The 23,275-nt window shown below is 40.8% G+C and overlaps 1 protein-coding gene across 1 annotated transcript in view; it reads right to left on the reverse strand.

The window, feature by feature from the left end:
* The window catches only part of LOC311104977 (protocadherin-11 X-linked-like), a gene marked incomplete at both ends in the record, with an annotated part of 184,756 nt that extends 178,065 nt beyond the window's left edge, over positions 1-6,691 (reverse strand). The window contains one exon of the mRNA XM_084146964.1: positions 6,152-6,691. Coding sequence (XP_084003090.1) covers positions 6,152-6,691 — 540 coding nt within the window. The remainder of the gene's footprint in view (positions 1-6,151) is intronic.
* Between the last annotated feature and the right edge of the window lie 16,584 nt (positions 6,692-23,275).

Here is a 23,275-nt window from a genome sequence, read left to right on the forward strand (position 1 = left end):
GACGACTGATCCGTGTAAAGGAAAGAATGAATGGGGCCATGTATCGTGAGATTTTGAGTGAAAACCTCCTTCCATCAGCAAGGGCATTGAAGATGAAATGTCTTTCAGCATGACAATGATCCCAAACACACCGCCCGGGCAACGAAGGAGTGGCTTCGTAAGAAGCATTTCAAGGTCCTGGAGTGGCCTAGCCAGTCTCCAGATCTCAACCCCATAGAAAATCTTTGGAGGGAGTTGAAAGTCTGTGTTGCCCAGCGACAGCCTCAAAACATCACTGCTCTAGAGGAGATCTGCATGGAGGAATGGGCCAAAATACCAGAAACAGTGTGTGAAAACCTTGTGAAGATTTACAGAAAACGTTTGACCTGTGTCATTGCCAACAAAGGGTATATAACAAAGTATTGAGAAACTTTTGTTATTGACCAAATACTTATTTTCCACCATCATTTGCAAATAAATTCATTAAAAATCCTACAATGTGATTTTCTGGATTATTTTTTCTCATTTTGCCTGTCATAGTTGACGTGTACCTATGATGAAAATTACAGGCCTCTCTCATCTTTTTAAGTGGGAGAACATGCACAATTGGTGGCTGACTAAATACTTTTTTTCCCCACTGTATATATATATATATATTAGCGATGTTAGTAGTCCAATGCTTTTGCCATATTTTCAATTTAAGCCTACTAGAACGTGTGTGCCCCCAGGCTTGGAGGGAAGCACAAGTCATTCTGCTACCTAAGAATAGTAAAGCCCCCTTTACTGGCTCAAATAGCCGACCAATCAGCCTGTTACCAACCCTTAGTAAACTATTGGACAAAATTGTGTTTGACCAGATACAATGCTATTTTACAGTAAACAAATTGACTACAAACACAGCACTTACACAAATGACTGATGATTGGCTCAGAGAAATTGATGATACAAATATTGTGGGGGCTGTTTTGTTAGACTTCAGTGCGGCTTTAGTGTGTTCTTTAATGGAAGCCTCTCCAACATAATCCAGGTAGAATCTGGAATTCCCCAGGGCAGCTGTCTAGGTCCATTACTTGTTTCAATATTTACTAATGACATGCCACTGGCTTTGAGTAAAGACTGAGTGTCTATGTATGCGGATGACTCAACACTATACATGTTAGCTACTACAGCGACTGAAATGACTGCAACACTTCACAAAGAGTTGCAGTTAGTTTCAGAGTGGATGGCAAGGAATAAGTTAGTCCTAAATATTTCTTAAACTAAAATCATTGTATTTGGGACAAATCATTCACTATACCCTAAACCTCAACTAAATCTTCTAATAAATAATGTGGAAATTGAGCAAGTTGAGGTGACTAAACTGCTTGGAGTAACCCTGGATTGTAAACTGTTATGGTCAAAACATATTGATACAACAGTAACTAAAATGGGGAGAAGTATGTCCATAATAAAGCGCTACTCTACCTTCTTAACAGCATTATCAACAAGGCAGGTCCTACAGGCCCTAGTTTTGTCACAACTGGACTACTGTTCAGTCGTGTGCTCAGGTGCCACATAAAAAGGCCTTGGCTCAGAACAGGGCAGCACGGCTGGCCCTTGGATGTACACAGAGAGCTAATGCTAATGCATGTCGATCTCTCCTGGCTCAAAGTGGAGGAGAAATTGACTTCATCACTACTTGTGTTTATGAGAGGTGTTGACATGTTGGGTGCACCGAGCTGTCTGTTTGAACTACTGGTGCAGCTTGGTCACCATGCACACCCCACAAGACATGCCACCAGAGGTCTCTTCACAGCCCCCAAGTCCAGAACAGACTATGGGCGGCACGACTACATGGAACTCTATTCCACATCAAGTAACTGATGCAAGTAGTAAAATTAGATTAAAAAAAAAACAGATTAAAAAACACCTTATGGAACAGCGGGGACTGTGAAGCATACACACACACGATAACATACGCACTATACACACACGTACACATGGATTTTTGTACTGTAGATATGTGGTGATGGAGTAGGGGCCTGAGGGCACACAGTGTGTTGTGAAATCTGTGAAAGTATTGTAATGTTTTTAAAATTGTATGAACTGACTTCATTTTGCTGGACCCCAGGAAGAGTAGCTGCTGCCTTGGCAGGAACTAATGGGGATCCATAATAAACCCCAGGAAGAGTAGCTGCTGCCTTGGCAGGAACTAATGGGGATCCATAATAAATACAAATACAAATACAAATATTCCAATGATGTTGGTTGTAGTCCAATGATGTTAGTCGCCCAATGATGTTAGTAGTCCAATGATGTTAGTCGCCCAATGATGTTAGTCGCCCAATGATGTTAGTAGTCCAATGATGTTAGTCGCCCAATGATGTTAGTAGTCCAATGATGTTAGTAGTCCAATGATGTTAGTCGCCCAATGATGTTAGTCGCCCAATGATGTTAGTAATTCAATGATGTTAGTCGCCCAATGATGTTAGTCGCCCAATGATGTTAGTCGCCCAATGATATTAGTCGCCCAATGATGTTAGTCATCTAATCACGACAGTCAAAGTTCCATCTCAGTAGCAATAAATGATTTAGAGCCGGTGTTAGCAGAAACTGGGTGCGGCTGACTAAAGTCCCCTCTCTGCAGACCTTTTCAATATTTCAGATTATCATCTGATGCATCTTTGAATCAAGTTGATGACCTGATTAAACCTAGAGGAGACTGGGACTGAATCAAGTTGATGACCTGATTAAACCTAGAGGATACTGGGACTGAATCAAGTTGATGACCTGATTAAACCTAGAGGAGACTGGGACAGGCGGTGAGCTGAACACAGGCGGTGAGCTGAACACAGGCGGTGAGCTGAACACAGGCAGTGAGCTGAACACAGGCAGTGAGCTGAACACAGGCAGTGAGCTGAACACAGGCAGTGAGCTGAACACAGGCAGTGAGCTGAACACAGGCAGTGAGCTGAACACAGGCAGTGAACTGAACACAGGCAGTGAGCTGAACACAGGCAGTGAGCTGAACACAGGCAGTGAGCTGAACACAGGCAGTGAGCTAGCTGAGCGCTTTGTTTACAGCAAGCATCATCCAATGAAGAACATTAATCAATTATGAAATGCCAATTTGAGTTATTTGAGCTCCAACACATGTTGTATCTATTACAGTATTACGGCATTAACTGGCATCTGTAAATGAACACATAAATGTATTCAGGCTTTACTGATTTTCTATGACGGCAGAACCTAATTGTGCTACCATATGCTCCTAATAGCCGGGCAAACAAGTTAGATGTATATCCCCAGAACATAATTTGTAAACAAAGAAGAGTTGTTGCTCCAAATCCACCCACTGAAATAAAGAGTCCCTCTTTCTCTCAACAACGAGTTTATCTGGCTCTCCTATAGCAAGATATTGATCTACACAAGGTGATCCCGACAGCACCCGCCCACAACAAATGTTGTTAAGCGATAAGAGATACTGAAAATGACTCAAAATAGGAAGGATTCGGTTTCCTGCAGTGTGGTGCAAAACCTCTTTAAATGCTTGGAGAAAAATAACGTTTTGGAGGAGGGTAGAACCCGAAACAACAAAAGTCAATACCTCCATACCTTGAACCTGACCTGCTTCACACGGTCAACGTCTCAAATGGTACCCTATTCCCTATATAGTACCCTCGTTTTGACCAGAGACCATGCATGGTATTACTTTCCCCTGACCTTGGATGTGTTCTTAGAACACCTTTGCTGCATTCCAAGATGACGCTGCTAATGGTACACATTCCATTTTAGAATCCCATAATTAAAAGGTTGTTATGAACGATACCGCTACGCTCATTATTAAGGTGGCATGACTGATTTCATAAAGGTGTTACCACCATTCCCTCCCCTACCCTAATTGTGCACCGCCCCATGGGTCTCCCGGTCGTGGCCATATTTAGGGCCTATACCCCCTTCAAGTCAAGTGTTAATGAACATTATGTGTGATTTAAAACAGACTATATGGAATGGCATTATTTATTAACCCTCTATATGAAAAGACAGACCAAACCTGGCTTTGAATTTAGGTGGCTGTCACATCTAATCTGTCCTTTTCTGATATCAGCTAGCCTACATGTCTGTCAGCTGAGGGGACAGAACTGGCCTACTGTGATGACACACAGGGGAAGCAGTTTCAGCTTCCATGTCAGGGACATAACAGGAACACTGTGATGACACACAGGGGAAGCAGTTTCAGCTTCCATGTCAGGGACATAACAGGAACACTGTGATGACACACAGGGGGAAGCAGTTTCAGCTTCCATGTCAGGGGACATAACAGGAACGCTGTGGTAGTAAACTATTATTCTGTGTGGAGCTCCACAGACAAATCTCAGAGGACAAATACAAAGATAGTCCAAGGGGTGGATTAAAGACCCAGCAGCTATTATAGGAAATGCTTGCACAAGCCTCCATCGAACTAAAGACTGTACGGTGCATTTATGAAATTCACTTGAATATATGCCCTCATGGGTACTGTACCTTTATGCTGTGTTTATGGACTGCTTTTCAGAAAACCTATTTTGAATGAAAAGGATGGATAGATATATATAAAACAGCAATATTTCCCCAAGGAAGATGAGATGCAACTGAAATCGAAATAAACTATATTAAAAAAAACAAGAATAGGAAAGATAAAATGAATCTAAATAAATACATTGAATAAATAAAACAAGGATGTAAAAAATCTATAATATACATGAGGAGGAGACAATGACTGGAGATCATCATCGTTGCTATGTGCAGAACGTTTGGCTGGTCATTTTCCAGGCATGAACAATTCAGGACATTTTCAGCGGGGGAGGCCTTGGCACAGAAATGACTCATAAAAATGCAAATTGGTAATCAAGTCAGACATGGGCAGCAAGGATACTGTTAATGTTCACACAAAGAAAAACTTAATCTGAGACATCCTGATAGACTCGTATCATCTCACACTCCCAAAAAACATCATCATGTCACCGTGATTGAGACAACAACCTTTTACATTTACATTTTAGTCATTTAGCAGACGCTCTTATCCAGAGCGACTTACATTATCTTTTTATTTTTCATACTGGCCCCCCCGTGGGAATCGAACCCACAACCCTGGCGTTGCAAACGCTATGCTCTAAATCCCTGCCGGCCATTCCCTCCCCTACCCTGGACCAATTGTGCACCGCCCCATGGGTCTCCCGGTCGTGGCCGGCTACGACAGAGCCTGGATTCGATCCAGGATCTCTAGTGGCACAGCTAGCACTGCGATGCAGTGCCTTAGACCACTGCGCCACATTTCATGTAGATGCTTGTAATAGAAGATAATGTTAGAAGATAATGATGTTCCTGCCTTTATGTGTGTTTAGTGCCTCATCGGCAAAGCAAATGGTGTGGTTTAGCTCCCTTTAAAACAAATCTGAATTTGAATTCACAAGCAGGCCTCAGATAATCTGCAATATTCATCTTTTTCCACTATGTCTCGAGTATTGTGTAGACTATAAATGGAGAATGCATGACATTATCCTACTATTTTTTTTTCAGGCCGACTTCATTAAGGCAACTGAGAATATTGCGCTGCGATTTAATAGAACATCAATTAGGTTATAAAAATAACGTTGGGGTTCGGCATGAGACACCTATTAACACAATATAGTACGTTCCTTTTCTAGGCAATAATCTACAATACTCCCGACATTTAACCTTTTTCTCCGGAAAATTGGAGGATTACGCTGTGTCTGCAATTTTCCGTGTTATGGGTTTACAGCGAAACTACACCTTTGCTTATCACTTGCTACACATAATGACATAAAGCCTTTTCAAAGAAAGCATGGTGGTTCCACGGTGGCCTAAGGCTCTGTTCTGATTTAAGCGTGGTACGTGGCCCAGAAAGTCTAACTACAAACAACAGCTCTACTAACACATTGCCTTATATGTTCAACCTAATGCAGGTAAACAGCGGTGAGACTGGGGAGGGGTTGCTAAAACTTATAGAACTGCTCTGTCTTTGATGGAATGTTAAAATGATTTATGCTAGCGGTAAATGCCACATTTTATATAATTTGTGTAACTGTTTTCCCCACAAATAAGGAAGAAAACAAACAATTCCTAAAGCATACAATCTATTGATCTTAATGTCAGTCACTCGATCCTGACAGAGAGAAGTGTGCGAGCTCACCTTGACAAGTTCATAGTGTTGAATCCCATTGATCCCCACATCTGGGTCAAACGCAGAGGGCACGGGGTACCGGGTGTTGATGGCTGTGTTCTCTGGGATGGAGATGTTTATAACGGTGGACTGGAAGAGTGGAGCGTTGTCATTGACGTCCTCAATCAGGAACCGGATCTTGACCAGACGGAAGATCTCGTCAGGCAGAACGGCTACCTCGATCTCGTAGAAGCAGCGCTTCTCGTTGAATACTCCCGAGCAGAGCTTCTCGCGGTCGATGCGGTGAGCCGTGGTGAAGATCTCCCCAGTGTTGGCCTCCACCCTCACCAAAGGCACATCGCCCGTTTTGTAGACGGGCTTGAACTGCAGTGGCGAGGACAGCTTTAAGTCAGGGTCAAGGTTAAGGTCCAAGTCCTTCCGCAGATTCCCGATGCGGACATTCTCGGGCTGCTCCTCCCTCACCGTGTAGTCTTTCTCTTGGGCCCAGGACAGCAGGACCAGGCAGGTGAGCAACACCACCAGCACATTAGCCTGACCTGCTAAGTCCATAATCAGAGAGGATGGGAGCTTTTCTTGTAAGGCTGCAACTCTGTCACTGGCATAGAGAGAGAGAGAGAGAGAGAGAGAGAGAGAGAGAGAGAGAGAGAGAGAGAGAGAGAGAGAGAGAGAGAGAGAGAGAGAGAGAGAGAGAGAGAGAGAGAGAGAGAGAGAGAGAGAGAGAGAGAGAGAGAGAGAGAGAGAGGGGAAGAGAAAGAATCTTGTCACTGCAAAAGTTACATGACACCCAGGTTACGTCTGAAAATGGCACCATATTCCCTGTATAGTGCACTACTTTTGACCAGAGCTCTATGATCAAAAATAGTGCACTATATAGGAAATAGGGTTGCATTCCAGACCCATATATTCTGACTGTAATTAGTATGATTCTCTCTAATGGAGAGGGTTGAACTTGACCTATCAACCTAACTAGCTCTGAGCCTGCATCTCTCCAATGTCTATGAGAGCAAATTAACAGCAGTTTTACACAATGAACCTTTGATGACACCCCGTTGAACACAAAAGACATGAAAAGGTTATTAGTTCACATATTCCATCAATCCGTTACATTGCGGTAATCAACCAATTAATAATTTCCTTGCAGGGAGGGTGGGTGCGAGGCAATAGACAATCTTGTATTAATGTTTGATGAGTTCAGCTAGCGTGAGGCAGTACGTTTGGTACATGAGTTGACCTTGAGGTGTCGTCAGGGTTTTAAAGATAAGTAGCTTGGGATTTCAGTCAGATCGTCACGGGCAGGAAACATGGGAAAACACTAAGATTTGGCCCCGGTCAAAAGTAGAATATATGTGCACTGGAGTATATAGGGAATAGGGTGCCATTTTGGGATGCGGCCTACATCTTCCAGTGTGGTGGATAGGTGTTACTGTATGCAATAACCTTCATTTGAATGCTGAGTCATAGATTAGAGATACATTGCTCATGTTAACAGCAAATTAACTCAGAGCCTCATTTACGGAGTATCTGAGAAGAACTGGAATGTGAAAGATTCCATGAATGCCCTGCCATATGAAAACACTACATTCTTCATTATAATGAATGGACATATTTCGACAACCCACCATGTCTCACATTAGAATCATATTATCATAGAATATAATCATACAATGTAATCATTAACATTACAGTGCCTTGCAAATGTATTCATTGCCCTTGGCGTTTTTTCCTATTTTGTTGCATTACAACCTGTAATTTAAATGGATTTTTATTTGGATTTCATGTAATGGACATACACAAAATAGTCCAAATTGGTAAAGTGAAATGAAAAAAATATATAACAGAAAAGTGGTGCGTACATATGTATTCACCCCCTTTGTTATGAAGCCCCTAAATAAGATCTGGTGCAACCAATTACCTTCAGAAGTCACATAATTTGTTAAATAATGTCCACCTGTGTGCAATCTAAGTGTCACATGATCTGGCACATGATCTCAGTATATATACACCTGTTCTGAAAGGCCCCAGAGTCTGCAACACCACTAAGCAAGGGGCACCACCAAGCAAGCGGCACCATGAAGACCAAGGAGCTCTCCAAACAGGTCAGGGACAAAGTTGCGTAGAAGTACAGATCAGGGTTGGGTTATAAAAAAATATTCAATACTTTGAGCATCCCATGGAGCACCATTAAATCCATTATTTAAAAAATGAAAGAATATGGCACCACAACAAACCTGCCAAGAGAGGACCGCCCACAAAAACTCACGGACCAGGCAAGAAGGGCAATAATCAGAGAGGCAACAAAGAGACCAAAGATAACCCTAAAGGAGCTGCAAAGCTCCACAGCGGAGATTGGAGTATCTGTCCATAGGACCACTTTAAGCCGTACACTCCACAGAGCTGGGCTTTACAGAAGAGTGGCCAGAAAAAAGCCATTGCTTAAAGAAAACAATAAGAAAACACGTTTGGTGTTTGCCAAAAGCCATGTGGGAGACTCCCCAAACATATGGAAGAAGTTACTCTGGTCAGATGAGACTAAAATTGAGCTTTTTGGCCATCAAGGAAAACGCTATGTCTGGCGCAAACCCAACACTTCTCATCACCCCGAGAACACCATCCGGCAGGGACTGGGAAACTGGTCAGAATTGAAGGAATAATGGATGCCGCTAAATACAGGGAAATACTTGAGGGAAACCTGTTTCAATCTTCCAGAGATTTGAGACTGGGATGGAGGTTCACGTTCCAGCAGGACAATGACCCTAAGCATACTGCTAAAGCAACACTCAAGTGGTTTAATGTCTTGGAATGGCCTAGTCAAAGCCCAGACCTCAATCCAATTGAGAATCTGTGGTATGACTTAAAAATTGCTGTACACCAGCGGAACCCATCCAACTTGAAGGAGCTGGAGCAGTTCTGCCTTGAAGAATGGGCAAAAATCCCAGTGGCTAGATGTGCCAAGCTTATAGAGACATACCCCAAGAGACTTGCAGCTGTAATTGCTGCAAAAGGTGGCTCTACAAAGTATTGACTTTGAGGGGGGGGTGAATAGTTATGCACGCTCAAGTTTTCTGTTTTTTTTGTCTTATTTCTTGTTTGTTTCACAATAAAAAATATTTTGCATCTTCAAAGTGGTAGGCATGTTGTGTAAATCAAATGATACAAACTCCCCAAAAAATCAATTTTAATTCCAGGTTGTAAGGCAACAAAATAGGAAAAATGCCAAGGGGGGTGAATACTTTCGCAAGCCACTGTAGTTAATACAGTTTTCTATAACATGCTCCATGTATTGTTATTAGATAGAAAATATGGCCTCTGTCTGATCTCTCTCTATGACGAAGCCAAAGGTAAATGAGTCAATAGTCAACAGTAAATCAACAGCCTATGGTTTTCAGCGCCATCTGACAGTATTCATATATCAGTGTTTTCCTATTTGATGCCAGTTTGCTTGATAGATAGTTCCACCAATTATATCAACGCTTTGTGTGCTAAAACCTGGCTGGAGGGCAAAGGTCATTGCCAACACCAAAACTAGGCCATCCAAAGATGGAGCATGGAGATACGATGGCAGTTGCTCTGCTTCTTATAGCAAGAACAACTTTCAGGTAATTGGGATTAGAATTTATGGTAACACTATACTTTTTATTTCATTTATTTAACTTGTATTTATCCAGGAAGTCCCATTGAGGTCTCTTTTACAAGGGAGACCTGGACCAAGGGAGACTTAAAGGCTGCAGGTATAATGCTTTATGATGCCGTTGTGATGCATTTTTTTTTTTTTTTTTTTTTTTTAATTTCACCTTTATTTAACCAGGTAAGCCAGGTTAAATTATAAGACTTGTCATGAGGACCCGTCTTTGCTTAAGTATGCAGTGCCCCTCATTGCTGGCTCAGTAACACACATTTTTTTTATTTAACTTTAGTATCAAGAAATATTCCAAAAGTGTGGAACGTCTTCTCTCCCACTCCATAAGGGCAGGGATAGTAGTGATATAATAGTATGCCATTTTGCAGACGCTTTTATCCAAAGCAACTTGCAGTCATGTTTGCATACATATGGGTGGTCGCGGGGATCGAACCCACTACCCTGGCGTTACAAGGGCCATGCTCTACCAGCTGAGCTACAGAGGACCGCAGATCATTATCAACCCATTTCCAGGCTCCCTTGTCTTACGAAAATACTAGAATCATTGGTCAACAAACAGCTGTGCTATTTTCTATCTGTAAAAGGTATCCTTAATGTTAATAAATCCAGATTCAGATCTAAACATAGCACCACTACGGCTACCATGGTTGTTGTAAATAATATTGCAAATGCCTTAGAAAGAATTGTGCTGCCATGTTTGTAGACTTGTCAAAAGCTTTTGATACAGTAGACCATGTTACTCTGTTGAATAAACTGTCCTCGATAGGGTTGGCTACTGATGCTTGCCGATGGTTTCATAATTAATTATTTAAATGACAAAACTCAGGCCATCAAGGTAGATGGGGTCAAATCTGAGTTCCTTGAGTTACATAAAGGGGTGCCCCAAGGTTCAATACTCTGCCCACTACTGTTTACAATTTATATAAAGAACATTGGTAATGCTGTCAAAATAAAAATGTATGCAGATGATACAGTGTTGTATTCCATTGCTCCATTGGTTGGCCAAAGCCTTTTCACATTTGAAATCTGATTTTCAAAAACTGCAGAGGTCACTATTCGATTTAAAGTTAGTGCTACATGCAAACAAACTAAAATGCATGCTTTTTTCTAGGTCCCATAACCCATATTGAAATGAATTTGGAATGACTAGTTTGAACGGTACACACATTGAGAGAGTTCCTTCTTACAAATATCTTGATGACAAACTGTCATAAAAAAAAAAAACATGCCATTGAGCTGGTGAAGAAGTTGAATTTCAAGGTTGGGTTTATTTTACAGAAACAACATTTGTCTGACTTTTGTTAATAGGAAGGAAATTGTCCAGGACACTGTTATGTCTATTTTAGATTCTGGGGATATGATCTATATGCATGCAACATCATCTACACTTAAACCACTAGATGCTGTTTTCCATTGTGCCCTTTTTTTATTACTGGTTTATTACTGGTGATGATTCTAGAACTCACCATTGGGCCCTTAGGTTTATTACTGGTGATGATTCTAGAACTCACCATTGTGCCCTTAGGTTTATTACTGGTGATGGTTCTAGAACTCACCATTGTGCCCTTAGGTTTATTACTGGTGATGGTTCTAGAACTAACCATTGGGCCCTTAGGTTTATTACTGGTGATGGTTCTAGAACTCACCATTGGGCCCTTAGGTTTATTACTGGTGATGGTTCTAGAACTAACCATTGGGCCCTTAGGTTTATTACTGGTGATGGTTCTAGAACTAACCATTGGGCCCTTAGGTTTATTACTGGTGATGGTTCTAGAACTCACCATTGGGCCCTTAGGTTTATTACTGGTGATGGTTCTAGAACTCACCATTGGGCCCTTAGGTTTATTACTGGTGATGGTTCTAGAACTCACCATTGGGTCCTTAGGTTTATTACTGGTGATGGTTCTAGAACTCACCATTGGGCCCTTAGGTTTATTACTGGTGATGGTTCTAGAACTAACCATTGTGCCCTTAGGTTTATTACTGGTGATGGTTCTAGAACTAACCATTGTGCCCTTAGGTTTATTACTGGTGATGGTTCTAGAACTAACCATTGTGCCCTTATGTTTATTACTGGTGATGGTTCTAGAACTCACCATTGTGCCCTTAGGTTTATTACTGGTGATGGTTCTAGAACTAACCATTGTGCCCTTAGGTTTATTACTGGTGATGGTTCTAGAACTCACCATTGGGCCCATAGGTATATTACTGGTGATGGTTCTAGAACTCACCATTGTGCCCTTAGGTTTATTACTGGTGATGGTTCTAGAACTCACCATTGTGCCCTTAGGTTTATTACTGGTGATGGTTCTAGAACTCACCATATTGCCCTTAGGTTTATTACTGGTGATGGTTCTAGAACTATCCATTGTGCTGTTAGGTTTATTACTGGTGATGGTTCTAGAACTCACCATTGGGCCCTTAGGTTTATTACTGGTGATGGTTCTAGAACTCACCATTGTGCCCTTAGGTTTATTACTGGTGATGGTTCTAGAACTAACCATTGTGCCCTTAGGTTTATTACTGGTGATGGTTCTAGAACTCACCATTGTGCCCTTAGGTTTATTACTGGTGATGGTTCTATAACTAACCATTGTGCCCTTAGGTTTATTACTGGTGATGGTTCTAGAACTAACCATTGTGCCCTTAGGTTTATTACTGGTGATGGTTCTAGAACTCACCATTGGGCCCTTAGGTTTATTACTGGTGATGGTTCTAGAACTCACCATTGGGCCCTTAGGTTTATTACTGGTGATGGTTCTAGAACTCACCATTGGGCCCTTAGGTTTATTACTGGTGATGGTTCTAGAACTCACCATTGGGCCCTTAGGTTTATTACTGGTGATGGTTCTAGAACTCACCATTGGGCCCTTAGGTTTATTACTGGTGATGGTTCTAGAACTCACCATTGTGCCCTTAGGTTTATTACTGGTGATGGTTCTAGAACTCACCATTGTGTTTTATATCAACAGGTTTGTTAGACCTTTTGTATGTAAGGAAAGAGCAGTATTTTATTGTGTTTATCTACAAAGCACTCACGCAGAAACTTCCTATGTATCTATCATCATTAATTCAATTTAGACTTACAAATGACCAAACCCAGTCACTGGTTTGGATAACACTGGAGGCCCCTTCGGTCTCCACAGAGTTGGCTAAAGCTGCTTATAGTTTTTTGCCCGCTTCATGTAGAACAACTTACAGAGCTCTCTGAAATGAGATGTTCTGGTCCCACTGGGTCAGTTCAGAGTAATGATCAGAGAACTCTATGTTGATAAATGTGTCTGTTTTTTCTTAATCTGTTTTGTAATTTGTGTATATTGCATACTGTATGTGTTTGATGTATTTATGCAGGACTCATCTGTAAAGGAGACTGTAGTCTCAATATGACTTCCTTATTATTCACGATGCCCTTTTAATGTCAAACCTTGGAAGACATCTTAAATAAATAATACATAACATCCTTTATACATTTTAGTAGATGCTGTTATCCAGAGCAACTTACAGTTAGCAACCCACATCCCTGCCGGCCAAACCCTCCCATACCTTGGACAACTTGTGCGCCACCCATGGGTCTCCCGGTCTGCTTGCGACAGAGCCTGGATTCGAACCAGGATCTTTAGCGGCACAGCTAGCTATTGCGATGCAGTGCCTTAGACCACTGGGCCACTCAACACACAGCTGTACTACATTGGGGTTAAACGTGGATGTCTGAGGAACTGTCTTCAATAACGCTTAGCTTTTCAAAGTTATTTTTGAATTAATTCCAACAACTTACATCCAATCACTAACACATGAATTTGTTATTCCCGTCCCGCTGCATTCCAGGCCTATCCATCCGATCTCTGAGCATTTACAATAAGCCTTATAGGGGCTGTAGTCACCCACACCCCATTGGTTAGGAGGTAATAAAGAGAGTATCAATCTACCTTTCATTTCTCTCCCAGCGCCGTTATTTAATATCCATCTCAGAGATTATGCACAGCCTGTGTTGAGAAGCGTTCAGTGAACTCTGCATCTTTTATGTCTCATGAAAAGTATATCTACACAGGGACAGAGCTAGTACACTGTCTTGAGAATACATCTATGACTACCCTATGAAAACTTTGCAATAGGGACATTTTGCATTGAGATGGTGGTGACGTCTAACTGCCAGGTAGCTTACTGGTTAAGAGCGTTGTGCCAGTAGCCCAAAGGTCGCTGGTTCTAATCCCTGAGCCGACTATGTGAAAAGCTGTCAATGTGCCCTTGAGCAAGGCACTTAACCCTAATTGCTCTGGATAAGAGCGTCTGCTAAATGACAAAATATATATATATATATAAAAGCATCCCTAAAGTAGCAATAAATATTTGAAGGATTTAATTTAACTTGTTTGGAATCAGCCAGAATGGCAAGATGTTCAATTGTTGTATCCTGTGATCTTATCTGACTATCTTTATGTCATCTAGCGTAGTGGTTAGAGCCAACAAGTTGAAAGAATCTGTCAATGTGCCCTAATTGCTCCTGTAAATTGCTCTGGAGAAGAGCATCTGCTAAATGACTAAAATGTCAAATGTAAATCTTCATGATGAAGAACTCAGGTGAGACTCATTATAGGGTTAGGGTTAGACTCATTATAAGCCTGTTGAGTTAGAAAAACATTGCTGACGGTATCCACATGACAGCCATCTATATTAAGGCTACTCTCAGCAGCATGGATACCAATAAAACAGTGTTGTGTTGTCATGTGAATGTAACACTGCATGGGGTTGTGATTTACTTGACTTTGAAGTTAGCACCTTTCCTAGAGGGAAAGACGGGATCATTACTATTCACTATGCCACGTGTGAAGAGGAGTCCAAGGCTGAACCTAGCCACAGATAATGAAGAGACCGGAGGTCCAAGGCTGAACCCAGCCACGGATAATGAAGAGACCGGAGGTCCAAGGCTGAACCCAGCCACGGATAATGAAGAGACCGGAGGTCCAAGGCTGAACCCAGCCACGGATAATGAAGAGACCGGAGGTCCAAGGCTGAACCCAGCCACGGATAATGAAGAGAACGTACTGAAGAGAAGTGTAATCCAGTGTCATGAATTAAAGATTATCTCGGTTTTTCTACATGTGACAATATCTTTCAGAACATAGCATCATGCAATTGTGAACTTGCAGGGTTACTTAGCTTACTTGTGACTGTTTTATCTTCTACAACATCATTGTTGCGACTGTTTTAACTTCTACAACATCATTGTTGCGACTGTTTTATCTTCTACAACATCATTGTTGCGACTGTTTTAACTTCTACAACATCATTGTTGCGACTGTTTTAACTTCTACAACATCATTGTTGTGACTGTTTTATATTCTACAACATCATTGTTGTGACTGTTTTATCTTCTACAACATCATTGTTGTGACTGTTTTATCTTCTACAACATCATTGTTGCGACTGTTTTAACTTCTACAACATCATTGTTGTGACTGTTTTATATTCTACAACATCATTGTTGTGACTGTTTTATCTTCTACAACATCATTGTTGTGACTGTTTTATCTTCTACAACATCATTGTTGTGACTGTTTTATCTTCTACAACATCATATCACAATGTGTAGCCTGCCTGACAAGTGTACTTGGTGTTTTATATATCAAGCGAAACAATTAAAATATTTATTAATTTCATTCAATTCATTCAGATGGTTCAAGTAATCAAAGAGAGATGTGTGAAGAAGTAGCAGTGTCAGGGATGTTGGAGGCAGTGGTCAGGGGATTAAACATTCCATGGGGGGCTCTTCACCATATTTAGGTTAGATTCCTCATTAAAAACTTTATGTTTAGTCATGCTATGCTCAGATCTTTCTCAAGATAACACTCATCAAAACTATACATTGGATCTAATGGGATTGAGCAATTTATTTTATTTTACCTTTATTTAACTACCCAAGTCAGTTAAGAACAAATTCTTATTTACAATGACGGCCTACACCGTCAACTTGTACAATTGCAAAACATGTACAGTTTGGCAACAAAGAATAGGGAAAGTAATGTAGAGAATTTTTTTTGAAGTTTAAATGTCAATCAAGCAGAACATCTTTCCATGCAAACATTTCACTCGATTCCAGAAAGAGCTATTTTGAGCCGTAGACAAGAGGTTTAATCCAGCAGACAACTCTGCTTCTCTTCTCTCTTTGGAGATAGAGCCGAGCAGGGCGAAGCTAGTAGCAGACAGATCCTGGATCACTTTACATGACAATATGATGGACAGGCCCGTCGGGTAGGGGAGTATTTTCAGACTGAGCTGTGGAAGAGGAGAGAGGGGGAAACACCTTCACCTCCCCAAATAACCTATTGATCTGGCATCTTAAACGGAAGTTTGATGAAGTGACTCCAGAAATGGAGTAGCAGCAACAAACTTCTCTATCCCCAAAACTATGATTTGGGTGTCCATGGATATACAGTACATGAAGAGTTATTTCTTAAAGCCTTGCTTGGTAACGCCAGTCTCTATCTCTCTTGGTTCCATGGATCTCCGACAGACTGGCAGACAGACCGGTTTATTGTCAAGATCTATTCAGTCTCCCTTTAAAAGATCTACAACCTAGAAGTTTCCTTATCTAGTTGTCACAAGAGGAATAATGGTAGATTTCTCTTGACTGAGTAATGACTTTGGTCTTCAGAGCTGGGGCCGAAGAAATACCATGCCAAAGGGGTCCTGCTGATAAGAATGAACCATTGTAAAATAGCTAAATCGTATATACACTTCGGTATTTGAGTTCAGATAAGACAAATACCTTGTCCTAATTCTTCAGTCAAATTTGGGAAAAATCTAATTTAGTCCCAATGTACAGTAAATGCTTCAATCTTATATCAATCCCAAGGGAAAATAAATCAAACATTTCAATTTTTTCTTTTGTGCAATTGCATTATTTTCTCGATAGAAATGTCAACACAATGAGATAATAATCTAAATAATTTCTGTTTAATCTGAGAAAAAATATTTCAAGATATTGTACTCCTGAGTGGCGCAGTCGTCTAAGGCACTGCATCGCAGTGCTAGCTGTGCCACTAGATCCTGGTTCGAATCCAGGCTCTGTTGCAGCCGGCCGCAACCGGGAGACTCATGGGCGGTGCACAATTGTCCAAGGTAGGGGAGGGAATGGCCAGCAGGGATGTAGCTCAGTTGATAGAGCGTGGTGTTTGCAACGCCAGGGTTGTGGGTTCGATTCCCACGGGGGGCCAGTATAAAAAAATATGTATTCACTAACTGTAAGTTGCTCTGGATAAGTGTGTCTGCTAAATGACTGAAATGTAAATGTTTTCCATAGATACAGAATCACCAACACAGAGGGGATAACTTAGATTGGCATGCCACATAGAATGGCATGAAAATCCTTCACTTCGTATCGCGTCAGTTAATCTGATATTACTGTGAGTCACTCTAGAGGGCAGTAAAGGGACATGATATGTTAACTACACATGGAATACTACCGACGCCAATATAAAGATCACTATCTCTAGAACCTCTAATGCTACCGAAAAATAGTAAAAATAATGAATATTTTGCTAACATTTGCTTTATTCAAACTTTTGATTGGATATTCAAATAACCCTTGGTAGCTATCAAGAGTAGTGAATAGTATTAGTTCAGTGTATTATTGTCAGTTTTCTAGGAAAGGTCATAGTAAGCATTTTCGAGAAACCATTGGTTTGGTAACCATTTAAAAAAAAAATATCTATACACTTGGAAAAAAGTAGTTTAGTGCAGCAGGATTCAATAAGACATGTTTGTTGTGTTAGCCAAATAGTCGATGAATACTATACTGTTCACAATAAAATACACACAATTGATACCATGTTTGTTAATGTGTTTGATGGTGGCCATGCCCTAAGATACAGACATTATGCAGGCGCAAATTATATGTTTATCGTTCTAAATCATTGTGGAAGTCAGGCTACTGAAGAAATATAGATGTGATTGATGTGTATGTGATTTAAATTCAAATACAACGACAGTTAAAAGTTTTATTGTAACATACACAAGCACAGTGAAATGCTTAACTTGCATGCTCTAACCAACAGTGCAGTAATCAACATCAAAATAGTATAACTAATAAATAACAATAAATACAAAATAAATTATATATATATATATATATATATATATATATATATATATATATATATATATATATATATATATATATATATAATTTAAAAAAACACAATAAATAGTGAATAAGATAGAAAGCTATATACAGGGTCAGTGCCAATACCAAATGTGCAGGGATACTGGAGTATTTCAGGTACATAGATATAGGAGGGTATTAGGAGAAAGTGACTACTGGTAGCAGGATAAATAATCATAAACATAATAATATTAATAATAATAATAATAATAATAATATCATATTTATGATAAGGGGAAAGAGGAGAACAATTCACAACTACATTTTGAAGCATGCAACTGAAGTATGATGGTTTTGGACACTGTTGCTATAGCTTCACCAGCTATAAAACCATAAAGCAATATAAAACCAGCTGCTTATCAATTCGTGGACTTGTAAGAGGCAACACCAGTCACAGACAACATCCAAATGAAACACTCAGGTGTCATGCTTAATTACCATTTGAAGAATCGTTTATCATTCAACTTAGCATTAATTAGCGCAACTAAGGACAACTAAACAATGGTTAATTAGCACAACTAAGGACAACTAAGCAATGGTGTAGGCCTACATTTGAATATATGTAAAACTAAGCTTGTAGAAGTATTATGAACACTCCAGGTTACACTGAGTTTAGATCTAAGCACTAAAGCATTAACGATCTCTGTTAGCCTACACTGCAATCCATATCAATTATCAGAAAAGCTTAGAAGACTCAAGACATCTTTCTAAGGGTAAATTCAGACATGTCATTTAAGTCAGGAAATCATTAACCAATCAATCTGGATAACATGCGTCAATAAAATATGAATAGCTTCCATTTTCTCATATAAGGTACAGGCCTATGGTTAGTTTGATAATCAAATCGACCTAAGCTCCAATAACAGTATTTCATCGCCTGCTGTTTTAGGGGCTTTATATGGAGAGATGGAGACTGACGGATCTGTTAACCAGTGAATCCCCTCAATAAAATTAAGCACCGGGAACGTTGAGCATGGATATGTGCCTCAGTTTCCCTTATAGCCTATTGCATGTCGTTTTCGAGCATGGAGCGTATGGGGTACTGTGTTTACTGTACAGCATCTGTGTTCGTCAAGAGCACTAATCAGTCCTATATCAAATAATGGACCTACTGGCAATGCTAAATGGAAAGGGGATAATGCCCCCGAAGTTGAAAGGGTACACGCTGCCTGCCAGTCTCTGTGTAATTTAACCTAAATGCTATTGGCCAGGGAGGTCTGCCTTAGTTTAGGACACACGTGAACCGTCATTTGGGTTAGCAATGTGGTTAAGGTTAGGGGTTAACTGGCCGTGCCAGCTAGTGACCGCTCTGCGGAGCTGCCTCCATAACAAGATTCCTGACGAAAAAAACACTAACCTGCTTAATAAACATGCAGTCAAAAAAACTCACCTGCTGAAAAGTATGCTGTAGCCCAGCTTGCCAATCTTAAACATTTAATTTGAAAAAAAATGTTGACCACGCGCAGATTTGACTAACTCATGACCCGCCGACAATGATGGTCATGCGACACCGGACAGCTAATGTTGAAAAGTATATTCGGTAATACCCTATAGGCTGCTTGAAGAAAATATCAATGTTTTGAAATAGGTCGTGACCACAACTATAACGACGTTCACTATAACTATAATGAGCTGAATGTTTTTTTTTTGCACTATGGATGGTGTGGCTGACCATATCCGATGCGTAAAGACATGGCCCAACGGGGTTCTCGTTTTAACACTGAATGCGATTATTGTGATATTATCTATAAGTTGTTTGATCACATTTTATGGTGGCATGCATGCAACCCCGTTATCGAGGGATGCGAATCAACTGCGATGCGGCAGACGGTCGGTAGCCTGTAGCCTACCGTTTGCGTAAATTGGTGGTCAATTCCTTTAGCCTACCGACATCATAAAAGTATTTTCCTCTATATAGGTTGAACAATTTCCTTCTTAAATGTAGGCTACATTATATTTCCATGTGACATGCGACATTGATAACTTATAGGCTGGTATTGAGAATGAAATAAGCTAATAATAGAAACTAATTATGTTACCTATTTTTCCTTGACTCTAGTGATGATAATAATAATGCTTACCTTAAATCCCTTGAAACAGAATATGAAAAATCACTCGCAATTCCCGTCACGTAGCGACATCACTGCTTTAGAAGAAGAAGTGCCATATAATTACACTGAAGTGGAATAGGGGAGAAAGAAAATCCTCTTCGGTAGCGGGAATCAAATAAAACACAAATCAACAGGGTTATCCGCTAAAGAATATTATCCATGCCCTAAACAGTCTATCGTCCACATGCGGAAGGCAAAAACCATTGATTGCAGAATAACTTTGTAACTCAAAGAGCCGATGTAATTCCTCTTCAGATATCTTGGGTTAAACTGTGATTCAATCACGGGCGGCAGGAGAGATGCTGATGGTCCAAGTTGCTTGACCCTAAATAGCCCTAGCCAACGTGTGTTTTAAAATGTTTTCTCTTGCTATAAATTGTGAAAACCGCTTGTATGGAAGACCGTTTCACTGAGCATGTGTTACAGCTTTTTAACAAGCGCATAAACTTCCATCCAAGAGCGCGCAAAAATGAAACAGTTTGGTACGATGTCTGAAAACTTCAGTTCTGACAGCACTGTTTTCATTTTTGTAATGGTTATTATTCAGCTAAAAAAAAATAACACGTAAATGGGCTGTAGCCTGGGTAGTGTTCTGTCCCCCAACGGAGTTGGATGAAAGTGTTCCTTAGTGCAGCATCACTTACAGCGGGGCTGAAATAGACATTGTGCTGTATCTGTGTGCTAAGCTGTGCCTAGTTGTCTCAGTAGTATTGTATGAACCCGGTCCCTCAGTACTGCCCACCTCTCTGCCTCCGACTGGCATCACTGTGAGAGGAGGAGTCTACAATAAATATTACTGCCCCCATCCTCTCCCATCCTCTTAAAGCTGCACTGCAAAGAGGAGATCCCTGCATTGTTTTAGCTGGATGTAGAGTCTAGTGTTGACCACCACAAGCACCACAAGATGCATCGGCTCTGCACTAGCCCAGCCTGGTCAGTCTGGCTCCAATAACCACCTGAGAAAGACGGGGCACTGTTCACTTTTTTTTTTTAACAGGGGTATCTTGACCATGCCCATGTTAAATCATTAGTGGTTGAAAACGATCCGAGGGCATCATGGATTCCCAAGTGCATGTTATTTGCTGACTTGTGTCATGTTTTAAATGCAAAGCCAATGTGATAATGACTTTAATCCCAATGGGAAGCACTTAACATAAAGTTTCTCTTAAAATTATACATGGTCCTCTGTAGCTCAGCTGGTAGAGCACGGCGCTTGTAACGCCAGGGTAGTGGGTTCGATCCCCGGGACCACCCATACACAAAAAAAAATGATGCACGCATGACTGTAAGTCGCTTTGGATAAAAGCGTCTGCTAAATGGCATATTATTATATTATTATATAAGTTATAACAGTGTGATAACATTAGGTAATATGTTGTTACATAGTAACTGCTCTGTTATTGCAAATCCAGGTGGTGTAGTGTTGTTTTATGCTATTAAACAGTAATAACAGTCCCCTAATCCACTTGGGTGATAACAATTGGTTGGCCTTTCATATGTGAGGACAAATTGGGGAATGAAATAGATCTCCATTTGGACAGTTAGGACTCTATATGTATGTTTAATTTGGCATACTCCAGAATTCAGTGGTCAAAAGGCGAGATTAGTGAGCTTTCAAAGGTCATCAGACCAAATTATGAAAGACAAGCATTGCAGTATAAAGTTCTTGTTGCTGTGTAGGCCTAAATCTAGCACTGACCCGGATATGCAGTGTAAAGTTGTTGTTGATGAGTGGCACTGTGGTCTAAGGCACTGCATCGCAGTGCTAGCTGTGCCACTAGAGATCCTGGTTCAAATCCAGGCTCTGTCGTAGCCGGCCGCGATCGGGGAGACCCATTGGGCAGCTCACAATTGGCCCAGCGTCGTCCAGGGTAGGGGAGGGAATGGCCGACAGGGATGTAGCTCAGTTGATAGAGCATGGCGTTTGCGACGCCAGGGTTGTGGGTTCGATTCCCACGGGGGGCCAGTATAAAAAATAATGTATGCACTAACTGTAAGTCGCTCTGGATAAGAGCGTCTGCTAAATGACTAAAATGTAAAATGATGTGTAGGCCTAAATCTAGCACTGACACGGATATGCAGTGTAAAGTTATTGTTGCTATATTTAACTTTTTTTTTTTTTAACTAGGCAAATCAGTTAAGAACGGCCTACCTACTCTATATAATCTCAGGAACACCATATAGCACACAGTATTGCCCTAACAGCTTTATAACCTGTTCCATTCTATAAGGCCACTGCTAGAGATGTCTGTGGTAGACCAGAAGGGATTTGATCTATCTATTCTTAATTATATTGTTTGTCAATGTAGGACTTCTTCAAGGCATGTTTAAGAAATGCTAATGTAAAAGCCTTCAAGCTTTATAAAAAAAAAAAGGCACAAAACTCCTCATGCATTATTCAAAGGTCTATTTTGCTCCGCTACTCCCAAAATGAACTTTAGGAGAAACAAGCTGTGCGTTTCTGATCTCTTACATAGAGTGTCCGATTCTGAACTTTTCCTTTTATTTTCCATCAATGAACCAATTGTCAATGCATCAAAATACATAATTAAGAGATCTCTGGGAAGGTCCAATTAATGCACGTACAGCATATGTCAAAGTAGGATTCAGTGTGTAGCAGGATAGCATTTTTTGTCATGAATCTTGTTCTGGAGGCAGCTTTGCAGAGTGGTCACTTGCTGGCACAGCCATAATGCTAACCGCACTGCTAACCCTAATGCTAACAACACTGCTAACGCTAATGCCTAACCCTAATGCTAACCACACTGCTAACCCTAATGCCTAACCCTAATGCTAACCACACTGCTAACCCTAATGCTAACCACACTGCTAACCCTAATGCTAACCCTAATGCTAACCACACTGCTAACCCTAATGCCTAACCCTAATGCTAACCACACTGCTAACCCTAATGCTAACCCTAATGCTAACCACACTGCTAACCCTAATGCTAACCACAAGCTGAAGTATTACAGATTCCGCGATAGAAATGTTAAGAAATGTTAAGGTCATTTCATACTGAGCCGACATACACAGCGTTTACCGTGAATACAGTCTCCACTAGAGCAGGAATATTGCCTTTAACTTTCAATAACGCTGTAAAGCTGAACTTCCGCAATGCAGATTGAATAGAGCACTTGACTTTGCGGCTGGCCCATCTAGCTTGAAATCGCACAGTTCTGTCTCCAGGGCAAGATTCCTGACAGTAAACGTCAACCTGCTAG

The sequence above is a fragment of the Coregonus lavaretus genome (genome assembly GCF_964263955.1).
Source record: "Coregonus lavaretus genome assembly, chromosome: 29".
Lineage (NCBI taxonomy): Eukaryota > Metazoa > Chordata > Actinopteri > Salmoniformes > Salmonidae > Coregonus > Coregonus lavaretus.